The sequence below is a fragment of the Alligator mississippiensis genome, chromosome 1, assembly GCF_030867095.1.
Source record: "Alligator mississippiensis isolate rAllMis1 chromosome 1, rAllMis1, whole genome shotgun sequence".
NCBI classification, from domain to species: Eukaryota; Metazoa; Chordata; order Crocodylia; family Alligatoridae; genus Alligator; species Alligator mississippiensis.
Window position 1 is genome coordinate 141,055,913 of NC_081824.1, and position 26,063 is coordinate 141,081,975.

General features: G+C 39.0%; 1 protein-coding gene across 7 annotated transcripts in view; it reads left to right on the plus strand.

Annotated features, from left to right (window-relative positions):
• Positions 1-7,132, plus strand: part of QKI (QKI, KH domain containing RNA binding) — a 281,160-nt gene extending 274,028 nt beyond the window's left edge. For 5 of the 7 annotated variants that reach the window (XM_014596742.3, XM_019479724.2, XM_014596743.3 and 2 more), the window contains one exon: positions 3,997-7,132. In XM_014596742.3, the coding sequence (XP_014452228.1) occupies positions 3,997-4,013 (17 nt within the window). In that variant the 3' untranslated portion in view covers positions 4,014-7,132. The remainder of the gene's footprint in view (positions 1-3,996) is intronic. The other 2 variants (XR_009455620.1, XR_001371952.3) reach the window with 1 other exon arrangement.
• Positions 7,133-26,063: the final 18,931 nt, after the last annotated feature.

Consider the following 26,063-nt stretch of genomic DNA (forward strand, 5'->3'; position numbering starts at 1 on the left):
GCTGAAATGGATTTTTTTATATCAGTTTATTTGCTGCTAAAAAACATTGTCTGAAGGAGAAGCAACTTTTGAAGTCCTGTTGGCGAGATGACATCCAATGTTTGGACATCTCTCTGGACTAACCAATGCATGGAAATTAAATCTTCATTTTTCTCCTGTTCATCAAATGTAATTTACCACATATGTATGCTTTTGGATCCTTTAATGAATTTATTTAATCTTTTTTGAGAAAAATGATACTTTCGGTTTATTGACATTAGGTAGTTTGTTTGGCTAGGAAGCAGTATGGGTTGAACCCAAGAGCTCCCAAATTCTGCCACTTGACTTGCTGTGTGAATTTTGGCAAGTTATTTTACTTTTCTTGTGTGTGTTTCCGCATCTGTAAAATAAGGATAATAATACTTCCCTACCTCACAGGGGTGTTGTGAGGATTAATGTTTGTGCAGTGCTTTGAAGATGCAAAGCGTCTATGGTGTTCTAAGTATTATTATTCTAAGGACCTATTCTTAGCACAATAGTGATTTCACAGGATTCTATGAGATGGTATACTTAAAGCCAAAATCAGGTCATGGGCGTGCCGCCTTAGCACAAATCTTAGCCTAGGCTTCACCTCCTTTCTTCCTCTCATTCATTAAAGGGGACACGCACATGTCAGTTCCTGAGAGGAGCTTCCCAAGATCCTTATCACACTTTACATAGAGTCTCTCTCTCTCTCTCTCTCATGGATCTCATGCTTTATAAAAGGAGTGGAGTAATATACAGACACTATAGTAACCAGTAAGTCTTCCCTTGAATTCCATCACACTAGTTGGAGTCTTGTCATTGTTGTATTGAACATTTCTTCAGTAGGCAGCAGGACATTCTCAGTAATGGAGATGTTTGTCCAGATATTTAAAAGTGTTTAGATACCCAACTCCCAATTAAATCAATGGGGTTAGATGTTTAAGTACCTTTAAAAATACAGGCCCATTGTTCCTAGAATCTCTTCCTGCACATGACTTCCAGAACCCACATTTGATGGGCTTTAGCAGGACAAAAAGCATATACTTTTGTGAGATGTTTTCCTGGAGCAACTGATGTTCATATTGTTATAGTACCACATTTTATTTTATATATATATATATATATATATATATATATATATAAAAATAAATAAATCAGGTACTTCATTTGAATAGACTAATGTAGTGTTTGCAAATCTTACCAATCTTTTTAACTCTTGAAAAATGATTATACGTTTTGGTAGTGGTTACTGCTCAAAAATAATTGAACTGAAGATAAATATAGGCTGCACCTCACTTGTCTGCTGACTTAAAGCCAACTTTTGATGGTAAAGTGTCCATCTCCTAGAGATCTTGAAAGTTCAGTGTATATTTTTAAATCGAATAGATATACACTGAGCTCTTCTTCCAGTGAATCAGCTGCACATTCTGTGCCCTACATAATTTTTTTACATGAAAACCCTGCTGATTATTTCTGGTGAAATAAAGCTCTAAAAATATCATTAGCAATTTATATAAAAGCAGTAGACTGCACAACAATAATTTTAACACTTTTTTTAAATAGATTATCAATGCACATTCTTTTTCTAGATTTGTTACAGGAAATGTTTTGAAAAGAATGTATTTTGGCATTCCACAAACTTTATGAGGTGATTCTTTAAAATTGGCATAATTTTAAAATTAAAATATTGGAAATTGATAAACACCTGCCATGTATAGCAACTGTGTCAACGTCAGCAAACCGAAAATACTATTTTCAAATGTGGAAACATTTTAAGCATTTAAATTTAACTAAGTTGTGCATTCATTGGGTCTAAAGTTTCAAACAAACAAAAAAAAAAAACCTTTTAAACCAGTTCTCAAATTATTTTATAGTACTACTGTATTCACTGTTTAGGTAGGTTTTTATTCATTGTATATTTTTAGTTAAAAGCACTGCATTTAAGGCAAGGGTCCCCAAATGTGTAAATGTTTTACTCTTATAACTAAGCATTTAGAATCAAAGGGTTGACAGGTAGTTCATTTTAACCAAGAATAAGACCCCCGCTATATAAATAATACAAAACTGAATTTGATTCATATAACAGAGACTGACTGATTTTAATTGTAATAAACTATAAATGGTGTTGCACAGTTGATAAACCTGTGTGTACTGTAGAAGGCCAGAGACTTGGCAGAGGATGTATCACAGGTGTACTGGAATTTTAAAAGGTAGCTTGCTTGGATTATAAACTCCATAAGAAATGTTAATGCTGAGAATTTATCTGAATGTTTTATCAAAACCAACTGTCACATAATTTATATATAAAATTTAATACCATTTAATCAAAATTGTAAGCAATATCAAAAATGCTTTAAGATTCTGTTTCTAGTATACCTGTAAAGTGGTGAGATTGTGCCACATTAAATATTTATTTTTTACTTTTTGCTTATTTTTGCAACAGCAGTTTTAATTTAAACAAAATCCCACTTAGAATTTTGGAGAAATTCAGGGAACATGTGGTCTCATTTAAGTTACAGTAGTAATTTTTTATTGTTTATAAACTCTGCCCTAAATGATAGGCCATAGAAACCATTTTTATTATGTGAAGATAAATCAACCCATGATTATAGGTCATTAAATTATGCTATCTGTGAACATTACATCTACTGGATTTCATTTGTATGGAATGGCACAAATCTGACTTTGCACTGAATACCTTTTCTCACTTTCATCTCCTCTGCCTTAGTCATATTGGCAACAGTACAAAACTCTATCAAACCTCAGAATTTATTAAATATAATTAAGCTGTTGAATGAGTCTTAAAAAACATACTACTGTTAAGTGGACCAAGTTTGGTGAAGGAGAATGTGAGAGAGAATGATTAAAGAAGGAACAGCTCAAGAACATTGGGAACGATAACTTTCCACTTGAGAACTTTTTTATGTTTTACTGTAATTTTGTTTTGTTTTGTTTTTGTTTTGTTTTTGTGGGTTTTTTGCAAAAGAAAATAGTATTTACAGGTGGCTTCTTTTAAAATATAAAATTATAAAGCAGGAATGTATATGAAATGTCAGATTTTATTGTATTTGCAGAGTATTAGCTTTGAAAATGAATAAAGAGAGCTGTTTGTAGTTTAAAAAATGCCTTATTAGTATCAATTAGATATTTTCTCTATTTTTTGATGTACTTAGAGCTTTTTAAGTATAGAATTTAAAATGGCAGGACTTTTACAGTGTTTACATGCAAGTGCATTTTGTAAGTGTCCTATCTGTGTAAAATAGTATTTTCAACAGGAAAATGCTGGCTAAAGCAATAGGCTGAGCCTTTTCCTGATTCCCATGATGATGCCTACACTGCTAGACTACAGTTTAGTATTGCTTTGTATCATGAGGCCAAGAAATTCCACGTTGTTTGTAAATAGAATAAATGAAAAGCAATAAAAATTTTATGAACAAAAGAAACCTTGTTTGGCCCATAGTTTGTTAAACCAAATTGTTTATGAAAGTTCAAAATTTCTTAGATTCATTTCTTTTAACAACCAGTTTATTAATAATCACATCCATCATTAATAGTTGCTTTAATGCTTGCACCTGGGAAAATACTAATGCTTAATAGCAGTCAGATACTGATACTATGCACTGACTGTTTTTCAGAATTCTTTACCAAGTTCCAAAAACTGTTCATTGTTTTCGTTTTCCAATTTTCTTCATCGACTGCTACTAACCATTAGTTGTTAGTTGTATTTTATTTCTATTTTTTCCTGTTAACCAGTTTTGTGGGAGTGGGCTTCTCCTTCACACGTTCAAATCATGATACCAGGCTGTCATGATTTTATTGCATTCTGTAGATGGTGTCAATCAGTACGTCAGAATTAAACATGCCTGTTTTTATTAGTTGTGATTAGTTTTCATGTTGTCATTAAGCCGTCACTAGCTGGAACTAATCTCTTCTCTATCTTTTCTTTCTTTTTTGTTTTGTTTTTTTTGTTTTGTTTTGTTTCTAACCACCCAGCCGCCACCGGCAACTAACCTATGACCTTCTGACCTCTGAACTCTTCACCCAATGATGACCTGACCATGCCTGCCTGCTGATCAGTTAACTGGTAATCGCCTTTGCTTGCCTGTCTTCAGTGCAGCGAGCTGAGGCACTTGTCCGTTCGTCTTACCATCTAACAAAAAAAAGACAAAGAAATTGTTGTCCTCCAACTCAGCTTTTATTTCCTGTTTGGGTGAAAGTGGTTCTAGAACCTGCACTGAATAGTAGTAAAGCAATAAGGTCCAATTCATCCCTCAGCACTGATCATCCTTTAGTGTCCCACCGTAAGCGAACGGTAAGAAGGCCTCACTTAAGAGATGGAGACAGATGTCCCTTAACTACCCGATGACAGAGGCAGTTACTGTGAGAGACTTCTAGGAATCTTTTTCTTCACATAATGAAGTCAAAGCTCTCTCTGAATGTACTGTGTGATGATGCATCATGCATGAACCTTTGGTCAGGGATGTCATTGGTGAAGGGATTCCAAAAAGTATTCAAAATTTGACATGCTGTTTAGTCACTACCAGTGCCCTTAAAGGGCAGAAGTTGCAGCCTTTTTTCTATTGCCTGCCAAATTGGATGTTTTAAAAGAAAATGTGCCATGAAAGAGAGACTACAATGAATTTATCAGAACTACATAAATGCAGAGAACAAAACAACAACACTATTAAAGTAAAATCTGAGTTAAAATTACTTTGAACATATTTAAACCTCCTTAAAAGATTACAGGAGAACAAGGTACATGCATTATGTGTCACATTACTGGGCAAACTGTTCAAATATTTTTTTTAAACCTCCCTGTATAGAAAAATTTCATTAAGGATGTAAAAGCCATGCTTGCCTATTTGCTGTATACATGTAATGAAATTGTAGATAAAGTATAGTGCATTGAAACAAAATGAACAAAAAAGTAGATACTTTTACTATACAAGGGTGCTGGTGCAGAAAAAATATATTTTTGGAAATGTAGCATTTTATACTTTCAAGTGTTATAAAAAAAAGAAAAAAAGAACAAAGAAACCCTTTATTTCATTAAATGATTTTTTCTGGTGGTTGTCAAGAAACAAAAGACCAAAAGAGCCTTTTAGTCTTTCTTTTTTATTTTTTAAGTATTGGAATAAGTCTAAAGAAAAGGAAGTGCCTTATTTTCTCCATGGTCATTTAGTCTGATGTCTTGTATAATCAGCTCCTCCCTCAAACAACAAGTTAATGCATGCCACTCAGTCGCCCAGTATGTGAAAAGAAGCTGTGAGGAAAGACAAATGAGTTGACCATTTGAATTACCTGATTTTTGCCATATTAGCATGATGCAACTTGCCAAATTTTGTAATATGAAACATTGATATTTTTTCATACATCATCCCTATTATTCTTGCAGCATTTTCACTCTTCAGTCACATCTAATACATATTTTATTTCAAGTACTTGTGCAGCCTCTAAACCAAAGGGTTCATGATACAAGCTGTCTCGTACTAAATCCGAGCATTAGCTGACAAATGTTTATGGGACAGCAATTACTTCATTTTGTTTAGCAATGGTGTGGAGTTGTCTTGGGGGAGGGGAAGGGGAATTGATAAAGTGTAGCAGACTACAACATGTCCACAAAATAGTAGTTCAGTGCATAATCAAACTGAACAGACATACCTAGTTTTCAGTCTAACCTGAGCATGTCCTAGGGTGTTATAAGCAGCTCCTGCAGTGTCAAATAGTGTGTAAGTTGTTTCTCATCAATTCCTGTTTGCTTAATGTTAACTTCTAATTGTTTTTTATTCAAAAGAAAGGCAGGAAAGAAACATTGATTAATTATTTGAAAGTCTGGCTATATTTCATGTTTAGCTCCACATGAAGTTCATGTAGTGGGCCATTACCGAAGTTGAAGCTAATGTACGCACAGTGTTTATTCTAAAGACATTGAGCAAGTATTATTTTCCAAATGGCTCAGTACTAGACTTGGCAAATATCAGGTGATAACTTTTTCCCCTCCCTGTCAACTTATTCTTCTCCTGCAAACCTTCACAGCTTCCAAATCAAAGGTCAAAAGTAAGCTAAGAGGGCTTATGTTTTAAAGCACCTGCATGGTGACCTCATCTAACATCTTCTCTCACCTGGAAACAATTATCAGTTTATTTACTATGCAATAGACATTCATCCTTTTGTATTCAGCTAGCTTTTGTTTATCGTGCCACTGGCTTTGTCTTCCTGTTACACATACAGTTGTTTTGATTTTACTTATGGTATATGCTGTGCCATTTTGATTTTTGTTTGGTTGGTTGAATAAACTTGCGACACTCAAACATTTGAAGAGAGATTTGCTAAAATAATACCAGTATTTGATCCAGTATCATCTCAATTAATGATAAACCTGGACATTTTAGATGTTTATCAAAGGTCTTTTATTGGGGGGAAAGTAAGTGTATGGAATAGATGTGTGACATGTAAAAGTAATGTTTGCTCTGAATGAATTTTTGAAAACTTAGTTGAAAAAATTTTGGATCAACTTCAAAAAAAAAAAAGCATGACTTTTGAAATCTCTGAATGCCTTGGTTCTCAGTATTATCATTCTTTATTGAATTTTTCTTTATTAAAATATGTAGTTTTAAGACTTCTTTCTGACAGTATTATGTAATTTTTTTAGAGTGGGTAGATGGGAGTGTCGCTTGTATGTAACCGTACAGATGACATGTATTTGTCTATTCTTTATTATCTTAGTAGTTTCATGCTATGTATGTACCATAACCAACCTATTGCCTATGAGAAACATGTAAGATAATGTATTTACAGCCATTGTTACAAGTTTATAATGTATTTTTCTATCTTGTTTTATATGTATGTTATATAACATTCAAAAAATTTTTTTCCTGATTGAGAAAAAAGGATACAAAAATGCAAAACCCACAATTTTGATAACTGAAATATTGCCAATTGTTTTGCAGTACTTTATTATATTGGGAGTGTTGTCTTTCTTGGGCTTTTAGTTAGCTACTGGATGAATACATTAGTCATATTTGGGTTTTAGTTGGGTTTTTACATAGCTTGCATTTTAATTCTTTGGTTCTTTGCTGTTTCTATTAACCCATAGCATTATTTTAATAAATGTTATAATACCAACCTACTAACTCTGGACTATGTCTGTTTATTAACCATTACATGTTTAATTAAATAAATAAATAAAGACAGAAGAATGTAAAGTCTTGAGTTACTGGACTAACCCTGAAGAACGTGACTACAGATAACACAACGTAACTTGTTTTTATGTTGTTTGTCAGCTGACATTCTGCACACTACTATTAAATTGGCTTTGGTCATTCTGGCCTTTTACCTTGAGGTACCAGTAGAGATGGGAACAAAGTAGCATTATTTGAGGCATTCTTCTTGTAGAGTCTTGCCACTTGCCTTTTCAGCATCTGCGTTACTAATTCCACACTTTCTTTTTTCTTTCTCTAAAATAATCACTGTCAGCTCACAGCAAAAGAGCAAAGATGCCAGTGTATTGGTAAATCATGTGATGGTGTACCCAGAGAAACCAGTTTGATTCTTTGTTGAACCATTTTGAGGTCATAGTAAATATCACTGTAACTTGCAGTTATTTATTTAAGGTACCTGATGCCAAGTTATATGAAGGGATACACTTCTAATTTCTATGAGCACACAGTACTTCTAGATTTCTGTCTCACTATATCTGGAACGAGGAATCTGCTTTTTTCTGCAGTATTGCCAAGTTTTTTTTCTGGCAGTTTTGCCTTATTTCCTCCTTGCCATCCCATTTTTTTGTACTTCTGCTGTAGTCTGTCAATACTGCCTAGCTCAGGGGAGTACAACTTCTGTAAGCCAAAGGTCAAACTGGATCATTTCGTAATGACTACAGAAAGTACAAACTACACCTCTTGCACTATGTTACTGAGTAATAACCATTTCTAATAACAAGGCTACCTTTACCTGGAATCTTTATCCCTGTGGATGACTGTAGCAACATGAATGCAGGGAATGTAAGTGGTGAACAATGCTGTAGTAAATAAAAATTTGTTTTGAACTTCTGTGCAAATTACCTTTACAGAAAAAAATCATTTTTTAAAAATATATGGTTTTGAAGGGTCTTGTTTTTTTAGGGCCAGCATTAGGCTTCTTAGATTTGTAATCTTAAACATACAATGATTACCATCTGTTGCCCATAGACACTCTTGATACACACCACATTTTTCTCATACCAACAGTTTATATTTCTGTGACACAACACTCTTATTTGCCTAGGGCATCAAAATTTACATGAGGAATCTTTGCATCCATTCAAAATATTTAAAAAAAAATTTTTTTTAATTGATGGGTTTCAATTTTGTGTCTCCATTCTTATCATAAACTTTATTTTAAGAAGTGAAAAGCTTTAATGATAGAGAAAAAAATTATTACATTGGACATACTGTATTTTTAATTTATGGAGGAAAAATAGGCCCAGCGTTGATAAACGAGTACACATGAATTACATTAGTTAAGCATGCTTTATACAACTAGATATGTTTTTATAAATACCATTTAAATCTCTAGCTTAATTCACAGAAATATGTAGCTGCAGAATATAAAATAAAGAAAATTGATATATATCTACAGTAGCCTCACTTGTACAAGAAAACCCCTTTGTCTATACACTGTTTGTTTTTAATACATTAATCTCAAATTCATAGCTATCTTAGAAAGCAGTTAATAATTCAGAGTGGATAAAAATTTTATAATTCAATTTTAAATTGGCCTTATAATTACAAATTTGGAGTTGCATAGAATTATGCTGAGAATGTTGTTTTGAAACAGCAAAGTTGTTTAAACTTTATGGGAGGCACATAAGCTTGACAGAAACTTCCTAGGTGAGATAGGGATGGCTACAGATTGTATATTGCAGCATGTCTCTGTTACCAAGGCTATTAGTTGGATGACTGTAATACCATTTTCATTATCTATGAACTACTGCCAGACTTTGCCCACAGTGCATTTTCATCTCATTTTCAACTAAAGAAAATTGTGTTTGCCCAGAAAAAGCATTTTTTTTTAAAGCTGGAGGAAAGCAATAACCTAAAAAACTTTAAAAGCAAAATAACTATGCAAATTATTGTGACTATTGAACATAAATGCATTTTTCAATGTACATACCTAAGTGCCTAATGAAAACTAAACTATTTCTGTCTGTAAAAAGGAAACCGTTTTAAGATATTATTTCTAGCACTTCAGTTAATGATGACTTCAACATCGCTGTGTTATTGAAGAAATGGTTTCAGTTTGGTTCTTTTTTTAATTCATGGTAAAAATGTCTTCATAATTTAAAAAGGGCAGATAATAAAATAATTATGAGTTCCAGTTCCATCCAGTAAAATGGAGTCAATCTGAGCAAACCTGAATTTGGGGATTTTTTCCCTATATTTAAGAGCTTTGTTGCTCTTCTGTGTATAAACTGATTGATGATAAATAAATCTATTGCATGAAAGTCAACCTCTGGAAGAGTAAACTTACTGTACAGCAAACCAAAATGTTTTATATAGTCTTCAAAGACTTATTTAAAATATTATTTGGTGGAAATAGGATACATTTAACAGGATAGATTGATGATCAGAACTTATTTACTATATCCAATAATATACTATTTTAATAGATAGTTAAATTAGTGTTAAAACCCATTTATAGATAATACAAGCTAAAATTCTATATTTTTAAATTATCTCTTTTAATCAATGAGGACCACGGAAATCTTTTCTGTACTTCTCTAATTGGTTAAAATGTGTTGCTACCCATTTAGAAAACCTTAACACAGGAAAAAATATGTGACACTATATTAAAATTTCCTATGCATCAGCTTAATAATATAGCACTCGTCTCAAAAAACAAATTATACATAATAAAGTCCACGTCACCCTTTTCATAAACATTCCTTAGGTGCAAATGTGTAATTATTTTTATGGATTGCCTAGTTTGTATTTATTATATATCTTTGATATAGAAATACTTTTCTGAAATAATATATTAATTGAACATTGTTTTTCAAATAAACATATGAGCAATTATACTGATACATGGTAATCAATGTTGAATCAAACTGGTTAACTAAAGCACAGTGCTCTCCTTTCTTTGTGCCTACTCACTAATTGCAGGTGGTATGGTTCTGCATTGGAGGTGGGTGTTAGGCACAGTGGATGGTTACTTGCAGTATTAACTTGGCGCTGGCAGTTTTGGTGTCCATCGTCGACAACACACTGCACTAGTAGAAATCTAGCTCCCAAAGCAAAGATTAACTTATGTCTGGTAAACTATTAGAGAAGAATAGAAATACATATCTCCGTTCTGACTTGTATTGTGGCAGTTTGTATGAAACATTTAAGGTTTTGTCTGTGAAAAAATAATGTATTTTGAGGAAAAAATGGACATTGCCAAAACACATGTAAATAAAAACACCAAGTATGACTGTTCATGATGTGCAATAAAATAACTGGAAAAAGTGCATGTACTTTATCCTCAAAAGCAAATTGGGAGCTCCCAGTGCTGCAACTATAGTTTTATTTTCTGAAAAGTCAACATTTTATTCTGTAACTAAGTAGCAGAATAAAGAATGTACATTTTTCACACTTCAACTTTCATTAATGCTTTTAGCACTGTTATGAAAGATCTTGCTTTTTAAAGAGATTTTAAATTTTATAGTGATCTGAATACCTGGACATTACCTTTTACTGAAGGATTGCTATTGTACTGCTTTGGTTATAATTAGAGACTAGAAAAAAGTAATTATGCATTACACATATACAATAAAAACAATACAGCCTGATTTGGATATGCAGATGCTTCAGAATTATGACTAACTTGGACTCACCAAACAAAATAAAACTTCACAAGTGCTTCAGTATCTCAACTATTGGACTGGTAGAGCCAGTATTACAGTAAGACTGAATGATAGTATGTTAATAAGCACTGCTATAAAGCCCTAACTTCCATTGTTACACAGATTATGATAATGATCTACCGCTCTGGCTAACATGAGTTTTGTAAAGTGGGTTTCTCTCAAAAAAAACCCTTCTTAATATGATTTTTCACTAAGTATCTTTATGCAATAATTTCTGGATTTTGCATGGAAGCATTTCTTTAGTACAGACTGGGAGGAGAAAAAGTCATTTTTGTGCTCAGATTTTGGATTGTTCTGAGGCTTTGCAAGGACCACAGCATTAGTTGGACCTAGAGTAATCTCAGGGTATGTGTACACTGCAATCAAAGGTCTGTTGGTTGGCAAACCTGAGGTAGCTTTAATCTGGGTAGTTTGGGTAACAACAGTAAAGATGTGCCATGAATTATGGAGCAGGTTGGATATGTTGAATTAAATACACAGTATCCTGGACATCTTCACTGTTGTTATTTATCGTAGATTAAAACTAACTTGATTTATGACAATGTGTGCTGCAGTAGTTTCTCCTGATTGCAGTGTAGATGTGCATTCAGTTAGTGGAGCTTGCCAGGCTGCCTGGAATCTCTGCAGGCCTCTGGCCCTCTTCCTACACTAGGGTTTGCTGGAGGTTCCTCAGAAGACAGTTTGAGTGCCTTACCCTGCTCATGCACCAAGGGAATCCTTTAACCTGGAATTGCTTTGGTTGTATTTATACTACAGATGTAATGAGAACTATTTTATAATGGCGTTCTATTCTTGTGCATAAAAATTAGATATGGAAATTGAGTGCAAACTTATTGCCAGTACATTTTACTGTATTACACCAGGGAGAGTCCTGCAACGTTAAACCTGCACTGCCTTAAGTGTTTTTGGTACCTGTACGAATTAGTGATTTAACTCATTTTTCTAGAGTTTTCCAGAGTAATTTTACTAAACTTAGTGGCTAAATACAGACAGTCAAAAAGCCAGAGGCTGAATCAATTCAGTCTTCTGCAGGTTAGTCTAAGCTGCACAGATTGAACCGATAAGGGAGTGAACAGGCATTCACTTTTGATTCTGGAAATGCAGCCACATGCCTGCAGTGGCCCAGGCCAGAAGCTGTAGGGCACTAGAGCATACCTCCCTGCTTGGCTGGAGCAGACAGCTTGAGCCAAGGCTAACTTGCCCATCCTGCAAGTGGGGGGTTGCAGGGGAGGTACAAAACATAGTGGGATGCTGGGGGACTGCAAGTTAACTTGAATCTGGAGGGGATCTGGGACAGAAGTTCAATAAAACAAGTTAACCTAAATCAGTTAAGTCTGATACTACCTCCATCCAGGTTTACCTTAAACCTGTATCGGCCATTTTGAAAGCGGTTTATGTGCACTGAACTTCTGTTGTGTTACAGATTTTAACTGGTTTCCAATCACTTATACCAGTTTGTGTAATTTCTGACTCTAGCCAATATAACTACATTGGGCATAAAAACAGTGCTTGGGAATCTCATTTTCTATAGGGAAATAAGCATAATACATAATTCTGCTGCTTCCTAGTATTCTTAGTTGTTTGTCAGCAGTAACAGAAAAGTGCGGTGTCTGAAGTGAGTGCCCTTCTCTTTACTGCTGGGCTACCAATAAGAAGCAGAAAGAGGCATTGCTCTCTCCACATCCATACATTGAACTCAATAGAGCAGTTGTGCTGCAGCTCCCAATGGAAATGACTCCTCAGTGCTACCAATTGAAGTGGTTTCAAAACTAAAATCAGCCTTTCCTTCCCATGAAATCGTGAGGTTTTAAAAATAGCGGCATGCATGATCTTTTTCATTCCCTTTTAGTTTCAAGTCTTTTATTTTCATGTTTGCAAGACTTCTATTACAAGTATAGGAGTGAGAAAAGAAAACTGTAGAGATTCTCATGCAACCCAAGGAGGTGGGGCTAAAGTACAGCATATCATGCAACATGGTAAATATTGAGAGGTTTAACACTACATCCCTTCAGAAGCTCATGAATAAATGAGGACCGACTGACTCAAAAAACTTTCCTTCTACCCAGAATGCTGAGCAAATGAATGGATTTCTGCGGCAGGCCACTTAATGAGTTTTGTTTTCTATGCATTGGTAGATGCCCTTCCAAAATGCCTGATATCCTCCCTCCCTCCTTGAAGAAGATCTGGTTCCTTTTATGAAGAATCAGTCATTTTGTGCATAACTGATGCAATTTCATCACTCTAGGTTACTGGCTTCTTATGGAATGAGAAACCTTTTAAGCCTTCTGTGCATACATTTGTCTAGGAAAAAAGTATTTTGGTATCACAACAAAGGTGAGGATAGTGCTCCAAAATTAGTTGTCCCAAATGAAACAAAAAAAAAAATAGGATAAATGAACAAGAATATAATTTAATATTACACTGGTACCAGGGATGCTGGGATTGATTTTTATTTGGGAGATCTCATTGTGTAGAGTGTAATGGAAATACACAGCTTGATACAGTTTTTATCCCAAGGAGGTTACAATTGGGATTTTGTATTCTACCCATTTGGTTCATCTGTGGAAACTGAATTAATTATAAAACATATAATTTAATACCAATAATTAAGAAAAGTGAATACAAAACTTGATCAGCATCTTGTGATATACTGGAGTACTGCTGCATGTGGGTCAGAAAAGACCTGTTTAGGGCCTGGGCCAAATATACCATATGTAGTCTCTTCAAAAAGGGAGGGGGATCTGCTGCTCAGGATCACACACAAGCTGTTATACTGTAACGGTTACGTGTTAGTGAGCTGGGAGCCATGCGAGCAACTAACCAGCCTTTACTTTGATCCTGGATGAAGCAGGGTTAAAGTTTGAGTGGTCTTGTTATGCTTCTATTGCTATGCTTCTACACAAAGATGTGACAGTTGCGTCCTATCAGTATCCTTTGATAGCAGTGCAGTGTCGAAGGTAACTTTTTCATTCTCCATCACTTGAGTTCTGTGCACCTTTAAGAGTGTCTTATCTTGACAACCGTTTGTTCCATTGAACTACAAAGCCTAGTGCTTTTTATATTGGTTAAAAAGGTATATGGTTAAAGAGTTCTACATCACTTACTCCAAATGCTACATATTCTGGTGTTTTTCATGCCAAGAATACTTTGTATCTGGCTTAATTTTGAATAATTATATTTAACATGAAAAGTTTGCTGTGTTGGCAGCTTTGGAAACGGAACTGTTATTTTTCTGTAGGATAAAGGCACAACTAGAAATAACGTAGAAATCAAGGAATTTCTTTTATAATCTTTTCAAGGAACAAAAACAAACCTCCCCTCATCCATAAAGAAAGGAAGGATTACGAGCCACCCATCAAGTATGACCTGTTCACAACTTCATTTTGAGAATTCATGTTTTAAGCCAGGGGTGCCTACATTTTGCAATGGGGGGGCACTTTAATGCTTAGCTCTGAGCCTGAGCCACTTCCAGGCCAGCCTATGCTGTTGCCAGTGGAGACCGAACCAATTGCTGCTCCTGTCGCAGTACCACTGTTGCTGCCACCAGATGGGTGAAGCTCCCAGTTGCAGAAATGCCATGTATGCCTTGCAGTTCCTCAAGATGACATCTTGGGCTGAGGAGGGCTTGGGCTCCACGAGTGAGCACTTTAACTTTCAGCCTATGCTGTAAAAAAGTGGTTGGCGGCAGCAGCCCTACCGTCCCCTTTTCCCCTTCCCACTTTAGGAATGAAAGTAGGTCTGACTTGTGCTTTGTACAGCACTCCCTGCTACCTGTGTGTTTGATGGAGTGGGAGCACACCAACTGGACTGGCATCTCAGCAGGCTTAGGTTAAGGGACATCTTGCTTCTAAATCTCAAGTTAACTCAGGGATGAGACCTGCAGCAAAACATTTGTCTCAGGAAAAATGGCAGCAGTTCTGGATAAGCACTTGAGGTGCTTTCTAGCCCTGGGCTGCACTGTGCTGTCTGCTCTAGCACAGAAGGGTTGGGAGGGAGGGAGGGAGGAAGGGACTGCCCCACCCCCCTCCCCAAGGCAAGCCCTGGCTGGGGCCAGGGAGAAGGGTTAAACACCCTTTCCCTCCCTCAAACTTACTGTAGACTGCAACTGGACTACAAATCCCAGAGGCACCTGGAAGCAGCCCCTGCCTGTGCCTGGAAGCAGGAAGAGTCCTGCTGCTGTGACTCTGGACTGCAAATCCCAAGACCTCAGGGGCAGCAGGAAGTGAACACAGCCCATGCTGGATACCTGCCAGAGAGCCTGCTCTAGGATCCCGCTGCTTCTGGTCTGAGCCACTGCAGGCCTTTGTCTATATTTCCTGAATCAAAAGTGAATGTGTGTCCAGTTGTTTCTCAGTTTAATCTCTGCAGTTTAGACTAACCTGCAAATCAATTCAGACTGAATCAATTCAGCCTCGGGCTTTTTGACTGTTTGTACTTAGCCTTCATGTGGTGCCATTTTCCCCTACCTCTGCTCCCTGTACAAGGGAAAGGGGTGCTCCCAAGATGGTTCAAGCTCCTGTGTTAATGTCTCCTGCACCTTGAACAGGCTTTGGGAGTTTTCCCTGCTTGAGGGTTACAGGAATCCCTCTCCCCTCCCACCCCATCTTTGCATGAGCAGTCCTGGGACTCTTCATGATTCTGAGCAGTAGTAGGAATTCCCTCATCTCACCTTAATTCCCCATCTGCATCCCACTGCCAATCAGTGGACCAGGAGAACTGGGATTAGTGACTTCCATCTACTGCTGCAAGATTTCCACTTGTCACTCTGGCACCAGCACTGCTAGGTGTGGAAGGGGCAAGGAGAGCAGTTCTCCTTGCCCTTCCCATTCTGGCAGGGTAGGGGGCTGTTCTTGGTAGCTGCTGCTTTCTATTTTTGTTAGATTCGCACTGACACCCTTCCCTTTCCCCAGCAATGTATCAATCGTCATGCTCTCGGGGGGGGGGGGGCCAAAAGCAACGGTCTAGCTAGGAGGCTGGAATGCCTGTACATTCCTAGCCCTACCCTGTATTCCCAGTACTAAGACTTACCAGGAAATGGAGTGCCTGTCCATTAGGGAGTGACACATTTGGTAGTAATAAGTAGCAAAGGTAAGCAGAGGCTGCACTGGTGAGATGACAGCAGGGAGGGTTGGGGCAACCCTGGGTGTACACTGCAGAGGGGTTTCATGGCATGCAGCAGAGGAATACATGGCACAGGGCAGAGGAGGTGCCCTTGCCACCATATAATGCCAGTTCCCACCTGTCCCACCATGTCTTGTCATGGGCCAAATTGAATCTTTACAGACTGGGTTTGGCCCATAGGTTGCTGGCCCTGATCTAACTTTTGTGTGGATTGTTTTCTTGCACTTGGGCAACTAGATTCTGCCTAAATTGCGTTTAGGAAGCTACCTGCCATTTTGAAGTTGGTCCTTTACCTGGTAAATTTGCCCAGTCCAGGTCCAGCAGCCTCCAGTAAACTGTGGCTCTGAGCAGGCTGCCCCCTGAGCCTGAATCAGCCTAGACATCTCTTGGGGCCCTGGAGATGGGTAAATTAGCACTGCTGAATCATAAAAAATTAGGGTTGGAAGGGACTTCCTCAAAGCAGGACCATCCCCAAGTAGATTATCCCAGCCAAAGCTTTGTCTAGCCAGGTCTTAAAAATCTCCAAGGATAGAGACTCCACCACTTCTCTGGGTAATCTATTTCAGTGCTTTACTAGCCTCCTAGTGAGAGAGTTTTTCCTAATATCTAACCTAAGCTTCCCTTGCTGCAACTTGAATGACAGTCCCAAGTATAACAGCATGGCAAGATTGAGGGCACCGATGCCAAGGATGGGGCGTTAACTGCAGAGGTTGGCAATCTGGCCCACCAAGCAGTTAGATCTGTCCTGCAAAGCAGTGATGTCAGCAGCACTTCTGTGACAGGCTGCACTGTGGACAGGAGGAGGAAGAGCAGCAGCTCCAAGGGTATCAGTGATGGTTGGGAGCTGCCTGTCTTAAAGTGGCCTGCCACTCAAAAGAAGATGCCTGCCCCCTGGTTTACTGTATAGATATGGCTTAACCCTCATTGAATTGTGCTCCCTGATCTGTAAAATGGAGATAAGAATGCTGTCCCTACCCCAGGGCTTTGTAAAGAGATATGTAACTGCACAGAAACTGCGGTGAGGGCACCACAGGAAAGAACGCGTTAGCAACCACATTGTAAGCCACCTTTAAGTCATAGTCTTTTCAAAGCCAAAGTGTGAGAGGGCAATACAGTCTCCAAGGCCAGTCAAGTCCTGCTCTCAGTTCAAAATGGCATGGTGGATATCAACAATAGCAGAGCTGGCAGTTTGTTCCCTACCATGGCTCTGTTTCTGCTTGCACGTGTCCTTGTCCTGCAGGTTTGTTATGCATGGGCTGAATTGTTTCTTAGGTTTACATACTCACTATGTATGAACCTGCAAGGAACAGAGGGCTTGGTTTTTTCCTCATACTATTTTGTTGAGAATACACAAACAGAATTAGGAAGAAGTAGGGACTCCTTGCTATATTCATAAGAGCAAGCAGGATAGGCAAATTGGATTTGCTGACAAGCTTTGCTGCTGGATGTCAGACTTTCCTGGTGCTCAATAAATGACAGATATGACAGTACTAAGGTAGCTAATGCACTGTTTTCCCCAGTGGGGGTAATCAGCACCACCATCAAACAGCAAAACAACAAGACCAGTCAAATTTGTTGCCGCTTTTCATGCTGTTCTGAATAATGGTGTATTTTGCCATTAATTTCTATGGCCTATTGCAAGTCCCACATTTCTTGGTGTGCTGAAGTTCAGCTTTGCATTTCTAGCTACCTACGTTTTCAATATAGTTACTTTTACTCCAAAATACTCTTCACGGATCTGTTGAGCTGCTACAGCACCTGATCAAAGTCAGGGCCAGGAGGAAAACACTGAGTGAGACAAGGTCCTATATTGCAGCATGTTAAATGAAAGCAACTTCAGTGTGGCTGCACTAAGGGAACGGGGTGTAATGATGAGGGATAGAAATTACAGATCAGGCTTACGATTTTGTTTTAAATGTACATAATGAACCTAGGTATTGTCTTTTGTCCACTGAGTGCTCTCTTCTTTGAGCCAAGGCTCTGCATGTGGGAATGTAGGCCAGCATTAAAACCAGACCTCCCATGCTGCCATGTGATGCTCTTCAACTCTGAGGTTGGCCCAGGATTTTTGACATAGGCATACCTTTAAAACAGTTGGCTTTGATACTAGAATGGCAGCACTTGGGACCCTTGGCTTTTGGGCCTGTGTACAGATATACAGAGCATCTCTTGCAGTGAGCTTTTTACATACTTTAAAAAATAGCTTTTGAGGCCTTTTTATGCATGTGTTAGTTTTAGTGATAACAGGATTTTGAAGTTTTCAAACTAGAGCATTTATTAGCAGGCTAGTATAAAATTAAACCAAAATAGCGTAGGCAATTAGACCACATGACCCAGGCCCACAGGCAATAATGCCTGTTGCTGAATTATTTATCATAGTTTACACCTCACCACAAATCAGTTAAGCAGCCAAGTGCTGCTTTCTCTAGGCTTTCAATTGTTAAATCACCCTTCCCCCGCACTCCTCAAACATCCACCTTTAAAGTTGCCATAAACTTTGCCACTACAGTAGTACATAGATTAGGGTGCTTTACATACTTTAGCTAGATTTCCTTGTGGCTTCCTTATATCAGGGAGGCTTGAAATAATTTATTTCTATGCTGAAACAGAGCTGATTTAAAAGAAAAGGATGAAGAAACCCATTTAGTAAAAACAACAAATGAAACAAGAACAAAGTTTTTAAGTGCTGTAATGCTTCCTGGAGCAGTTTCTCCCTTATCGTGCTTCCCTCCCCAGCACCAGCCTGCTGTCGTTCCTCACTGTGGCATGGTGGTGCAGCCCTCACATACGGAGGGGAGTACTTAAAAAGAGCATTTCAGACGACAACAGGATGACTACTCCTGAGTAAGAGGGGAACCACAATGGGTGGTGCAGTCAGGCCCTATGCTGTCAGACTCAGTCATTACATTCTTCAAAGCAGGCATATGGTTTTCTTGGCTGTAAAGTGCTGTGCATGCTTGTGGTACTATATATACTATTCTCTCTGCCTTTCTTCAGGTTCTGCCTGACATGCCCTATTGAAACAAAGAAGCTGCTGAACAGCCAGCATACAGATACCTTGCTTCTTTAAGAGGCCAGTTTAGCCCATTAGCAATGTCACCTCATCAGAAGTCAGCAAGGAAAAAGGAGCCATGTCAGTGATCAGCAGGGAAATATGCATTAAGGTATTTGCAAGTCATTCCTGCCTCACAATTCACATACTTATTCAACAGACAAAATCCTGGAAAGGCAGGTTAATGCTTACCTTATCTGATGTTCAGGGAAAGACCTAGCTAAGCTGCCATGATGTTTCCCTGTGAGTAAGGTGTGTTTGCTCAAAATAGTCTTCTTAAACATAATTGCCAAAATCCTGGGACAAAATCCTCCTGTTTAATCCTTGAGATTGCTCTGTATTGTCATGGCTGCTAAACTTGGCCTTAACCTACAAGAGGCTGAGAAGTGATACCAATTTTAAAATTGAATCATCAACTTAGATGTGCCTAAAACATGGAGAAAATGCATTGCCTTTCTGTACCACTACCTGTAGACTTGCATATAAATAGCACATTTGTTTTACATTGCAGAATAATGGCTAAAAAGCCATTCAGATAATGTTGTAACTCTTTCTCCCTGTCAGATCTAACATGCCTGCAGTAAGTAAGAGATCACTTATGTGTGCTGCCTTTAGGGCAAAACTCACCCCTGAGTAGAGGTTTAGCACGAAGTGTATGCACAACTTAAATTCAGCCTAAGCCCTTAGATAGGTCTGCCAGATATCTCTGCAATGGGAATGAGAATTTAGGTATTTTTATATTCTGTTCACAGGCACAGGCCTGTAATTAACACCTTTATGACTCAGATAGGTATGACACTCTTCAAATAGGTGACCTGATGGCAGACAATTTAACATCATTGTACATGTACTTGTGCTGAGCCACATGGCCAGGAAACCATGAAATATTAATGGCCATGCAAATCTTCTTCTGTCATATATCAAGCTTTGCTGTGTTCCTGACCCCTGACTTCCCTTAATCATTGCTGGGTGTGTGGGGTCTGTTACTATTCTGAGATATCTTGTGAACAGGGCCAAAGTAATTACTTGATCCCTGTCTGCTGTGGGAATCTTTCTGAAGAGAAAATGGAGTACTCCCTACATTAAAATAAATGCAGTATGGCTGCTTCAGAAGCTTTCTCTTTTGGTGGCCTGAATGCAGATGAACCATGTGTCTGTAGGGTTTTTTTTCCTCAACATTACTTTGGATCTCTTAATCCATCTATTTTACCATAGCTTAAATATGAATGACTTCTTCTTAGTAGTTTTCTGCCCCCCACTAGCTTTGTTAAAGGCTTGCTTGTAAATAAGATGTCACAGTTTCACCTTTTGATCCAGAAGGCAGCTGTAGGTCTTTGGAAGAAGGTGAAGCCTTAGTTGGTGCCCTGTGGAGATCTATCTCATTCTGGTCCCAAATAGACACCAACTTAAGGCATCCTCATGTTTCAGGATTTTCCCTATCAATACTCATTTCGCTACTGCTGACTATTATGATTCCTTGCTTCATGCTTTGGCCCTGACCCCACCTGGATTAGAGCCATTTTCTGGATCAATGCTTAATGAACAACATTGAATAGCAGTAACTGTTTCAAAGCACTTCTTCCCCCATTCCCCTATGACATTTGAGTTCACAGTTACTGCAACCAGATGCGACACCTGGAAACTTCAGACAATGCGGTGGTCAATATGTTTGTTGTACCTTCTGTTTCTTACATTCATAGGGCTTGGGCATGAAAATGCCATCTGTATAGGATTCTGACTGTAATGAATGGGGGCTCACACACACAGTGTTTGCTTTCGTGAATCTTAGTTACCAAAAGATTCTTAAGCGATGCAGTTTGAAGTCTATTTTTGTAACATCTTGGTGACTTATCTCTCATGCTGTGGACCACGCAGTATGGGGAAAATCTCCATTAGATAAAAAGTCGTGTAACCATGAGCATTTGACAGGTTTGCCCTGCAGTTTTTCATGCTAGTCCTGCTTTTGGAAAGCACTCAAGCAGGAGTTTAGATGAAGTACATGTTTAAGTGTTTTCCTAAATAATGAAGTTTTATTGGATAAGAAACACTCTAGTTAAAATTGTCAACTCATCTTTCCACTATAGAGTTCTCTTTGTAGTAGACTACAGCTGATAAATGCATGATGAATTTGAAAAATCCCTGATAGGGATCTTCTTGAATTCTAGGTACTTGAAACTGCTTCAGATCACTAACTTCTGATAAAAAGTATTGCTTTTGTATAGATTGGGTTGAACTAAGTAGTCTTTAAACACCTGATGTAGTGCTAAAGCAGTTCATAGACATTTCTCAGTGTATCTACATAGGGACTTCACTATGTAATAAGTTCCTATAATTTGTAAGCACAGGGAATTACTCGGTACATCTACATGTGACATTACTTCATCATAGCAATGCGCTCCTTCATTATAGCGCATTGCTATGGTGCCATAATGCCTAAAAATAATTCTGTACAGCATGCACGGTGCAGTATGGGCCATTTCTATGCTGTCTTTTAGTACTTCCAGAAAGAAGTACTAAATGATGGCGCAGTAACATGTAGACACGCCCAGTGTAACCAAGGACTGCATTTGAGTGTCCATTCTCGATATCGGCCCACGTGTGAATGCAAAAAATAAAGCATGTTTAATAATAAATATATCAGTTCTTTGGTGTCTTTTGCCTATCATTTCCAAGCTAGTCTTTTTCCTCTCCCACACCTCTCAGAGTCCCTCTTGTCCTGTGGAGAATCTGGGCTTTGAAATCACTCTTGCCTTTTACCAAATCGGATTCAAGCTCCTTGCCATTACCCTTAATGCTGTACATATTTTTGCTTCAGCTGTGTCTCTGGTCTCATGTTTCTTTTGTGTTAAGTATTACCTCTTCTTGGGCTAGTCATCTTGGTCTTACCAGCCAAACATCCCCCTTTTGCCTTTCAAATTCCTCCTTCCATAAATCCTATTTTTTCTGAAAAAAAATCTCTCTGCCCCCTTGTTTAGCTAAACAGTTGTCCTTTGGTCTGCCTTGGGTCCCAATCCCACAAGGGACCTGCGTGCATGGACCTTTGTGCCTATGCAGATCCCTGTTCCAGGGACCTTTGTTTATCTCTTCTCACTAAGGGTTTATCTGCATGAGGATGCTCAGGAAAGTTAAGCCCAGTTTACTAAAGGTGTGAAGTGAAAGCACACAGTGAAGTCCCCACATAGATAAACTTATTCAGAAGTAAAGTGACATCAGTCCAGTGTGGCCAGTTTAGTGGTTTTGTTGCTGGGGGTCCTTTGCAACAAAATATATGCATTAAGGATCCTATATCAGTTTACTGTGTGCTGTGCATTTGATGACTTCAGAAAGTCAAACTACTAACATGTAGTGACGTTTGAAATTCATCTGTCCAATTTCTGTTCTCAGGAGTTGACACTCCCACCTCAGCCTGCTGTTACCTATCTCTCTGCCTAACCTTCCCAAACTAATAAATCCTGGTTAGATTGGGTCAGTGAGTCTGTCCATTTCTGTACATTTTTGGCCTCTTGAAAATGCCTTGTAATAATCTGAGTGTTAACATATATAAGGCAATGTTCATTCACAGCCCTCCTAAAATGCTGGCGTCATAAATGGAAGCAATGTCAAGAGAAGTCAGATGTGCTATTAACCCAGATATCTTGGCACAACAGCATCTTGATTTAACTTTTTTTTTTTCCTGGTAAGATCATTGTGCCATGTTGGTCAACTGGAAATATAGACATTAGTTTTCTTTTTTAAAAATGAGCAGTTGAGGGTATGTGCAGATGTTACATATAGATCAACCTAAATAGGGTTAGATGGCTCTAAATGCCAATTTGTCTAGACATTCAGGGGGGTTAAATCAGGCCAAAAAAGGCAGGACCAATATAAGTTCTTTCACCTGAACAGGTGAATGAATTTAGATCAAGAACAGGTTAGCCCAATTCAGTGAACATCTGCATGTTTGGAGCTCAGCCCAGGGCTGGGAAAGCTTAGTCGCTCACCCCAGCCCTGAAGCTGTGCTCTTCCTACCTCACCACACCCTACACACACTGGGCTATTTTTAGCATCTCACCCAACCTCTCACACCCAGATGGGCAGCTGCCTCTTCCCCCCACAGACCTGCTAGCTTTCCCCCACCCAAGTCCCATCCATCTCTTCCTGTACCCTGAGTTGCTTACATCAGGTTCTCACTCCTGGCACTACCAAATGTCTGCACTTGCTGCTTCTGATCAGTCTTGTGGCTCAAAGTGAGCCATGTGATTATAGACCAGGTGGGTGAACATTAGTATGCAGCTTAAGAGGACCTTCAAGCGGTATATGATACCTACAACATGCAGCATTACATAAATTAGCCATACAACATCAAGACATTGTTAAAGTGACCTCTTAGTGGGCAGGTAAGACAGACCCATAAATGTATCAAGGCAGATGAAAAGAAATGTGTGAGGCTTCAGGTGCCCATCTTGAAACATTTTGGACCTGCTGGTACAGAAGGGTAGAGCACCTATCCTCTGCAACTGATTATAATTGGATGTTGGATGCGCAGCACTTTTTGAGAACAAAGCCAAGATGTCTCCAACTGCCTGTCTCCTCCCCAGTGGAAGCCTACAAGTAGTCGGGATCACTACCTTAAAGGTTTTCCAATGTCTGACTCCCATTCATCTCCCCCTCCTACCCATCCCCCATGGAAGTTTTCAAATAGTCAGGACCACCACCTTAAAGGTATTTCAATGTCTGAATCCCACCATTAAATGAGAATGCAAGGCCCAGGTTCCAGCAATGATCTAGGTGACCAGTTCCCAAATTTTTGTTCTTTTTTCCAGCCCCTACCCTGTTCTTCCTTCCTGCAGTTCCCCATCTCTCTCTCTTCTTTTTCTTTTCTTTTCTTCACCATTCACTCATTTCATTTTTGGAACCTTTTAATTTTCAAGGAATCTTTGGAATATTTCTGCAGCTACCTCTATGAGTGAACTCACTGGTCTCCCAATCTCCAATTCTGCTGAGTCCAGGCCTCCTGAAAGCTAGAAATATAGGGGTGAAGCAGAAAACTAGGTGTGACGGAAGTTAAATGATTCAATGGGTAAACAGTAGAAAGCCTTGGGCTTCTGAGAACCTGCTTTTGGTTCTATTGTGTCCGAAGTGAAATTGGTGGCTTTTGTACTATGTATAAAACCTGGTGACAGCTTCACATTCAGCACAACATTGTCTAATTCAGGGGTGGCCAACCTGTGTCATGGGAGCCACAAGTGGCATGGGCAGTTTCTGTGCATGACCCCCAACAGATCAGGGAGGGGCAGGCAGCATAGTGCCAGATAGGGCAGGAAGCAGAAAGAAAAGCTGCACATCAGGCAAGCAGCACAGGAAAGAAAGCAGAGCAGAAAACGAAGCAGCAGGGAGTACAGGCCTGGGAGTGGAAAGCAAAGCAGCAGAATGGCAGGGGAAGGGGATTGGAATGGCACTTGGGGAGGGCACAAGTCTTAATTTGTGGCATGCCTGTTTCCCCCCCCACTTCTAATTACAGGTTTCCCTTGCTTTATGCGGGTTCTGTATGTGCAAATTTGCTCATATGCAATGACCCTTTTTATACCAAAGATTCATTATATGTGAGGTAAATTCACTCCTATGCGATTGGTGTGATGGAAGCCGGTAGTCAGCTGCTTTGTGCAATGCATTGTGGGAGTGACCTGGCCCAAAATATAGTCTTGTGTGGATCTGTGCACCTTGCTCATTGTCTGTGACACGTGTTTCTGTAGCTGCCATCCCCATTATAACTTCTAAGCTTCCCATTAGTGTATCTCCTACCCCTCTCCCTGGTCCAACAATGAAGTGCAAGAGAACTTCACTAACACCCTTCACCACCCTCTCTTCACACCAACGAAACATTCACCACCACCCTGTACATGTGTGTACTCTCTGCTGTTGGTGAGTGCTGATATTGTCTTGTAAAAGTGGTAGAAATGGGTCTGGGGGTCAGTACAGTCGAGGTCCTGGAACATATCCCTATTTGTTACATTATAAAGTGGGTTTCCTTTATGCAAATCTGCATTATGCACTGTTTTCCTGGAACACACGTACAGCATAAAGCAAGGGAAACCTGTAATGATTTTGTCATCTGTATAATTCAAAGATTGGAAGATTCTCCCCTACAAAACTCATTCCCTCTCTTCCCTCCCATAGAGTGGTGTGTGTGTCACCATAGATCCTTTTCCCTGTGTGTGTCTGGACTGAGTGAGGTCCAGTCTACCCTATCTTATTTTGCTGGCAGAGCTCCCATTCTGCAGTCAAATCTGTTGAGCACCTCGGTGCTCAGAGTTCCTCTGCCTTGACAGAACCCTCCTTTCGGCCAGCAGACTTCTACCATCTCTTCTGAGCAGACTAGGGTTACTGCTACTGACAGCAGCCAACTGAAGACATGTGTAGACACTCCCACACCTTCTGCCACCTGCCACAGTCCCTTCAGCTACTGATACCATCCCTGGTAACACTTCACATCCTGCTGAGTGGAGCTACATGAAACTGTTGGAAGCACATCAGTGTGCTGCCCTCCCCTTCCCATGCAAAGAGGACAATTATTAATTCTCCTTTTAAAAGGTCCCAAAGGCACAAAAAGGAGCAGTGACTAAGTCTCATCGTAAAGGGCTTTGTCACTTGGATCTGTGAGTCAGTTTTAATAAGCAAGATGGCTTCTGCTTCTGGAAACAGTGACCTGTCCACCTTATGTCTCATTCACATGAAGACTCAGAGACACAGCTATTCACAGCAAAAGCCCTTTACATCGCTCGCTTCAAAGCCCTCTGCAAAGAAACCACTGGGACCTCGCTCTCTGCTTAATGCTGAATATATTAATGGAGTGTGTTCCTTTTTAATATATTAAGACATGCAAACGTTCAGCAAAAACAGAGGGGAGAGCCCGACATGATCTCTTTAGTTTTTTCCTTTGGTCTCCATTCAGTGTTCCCCATCAAAGCAACAAAGTTAGAATGAATTCAGATACCACCCCTGATCCCATCTCTCTCTTCA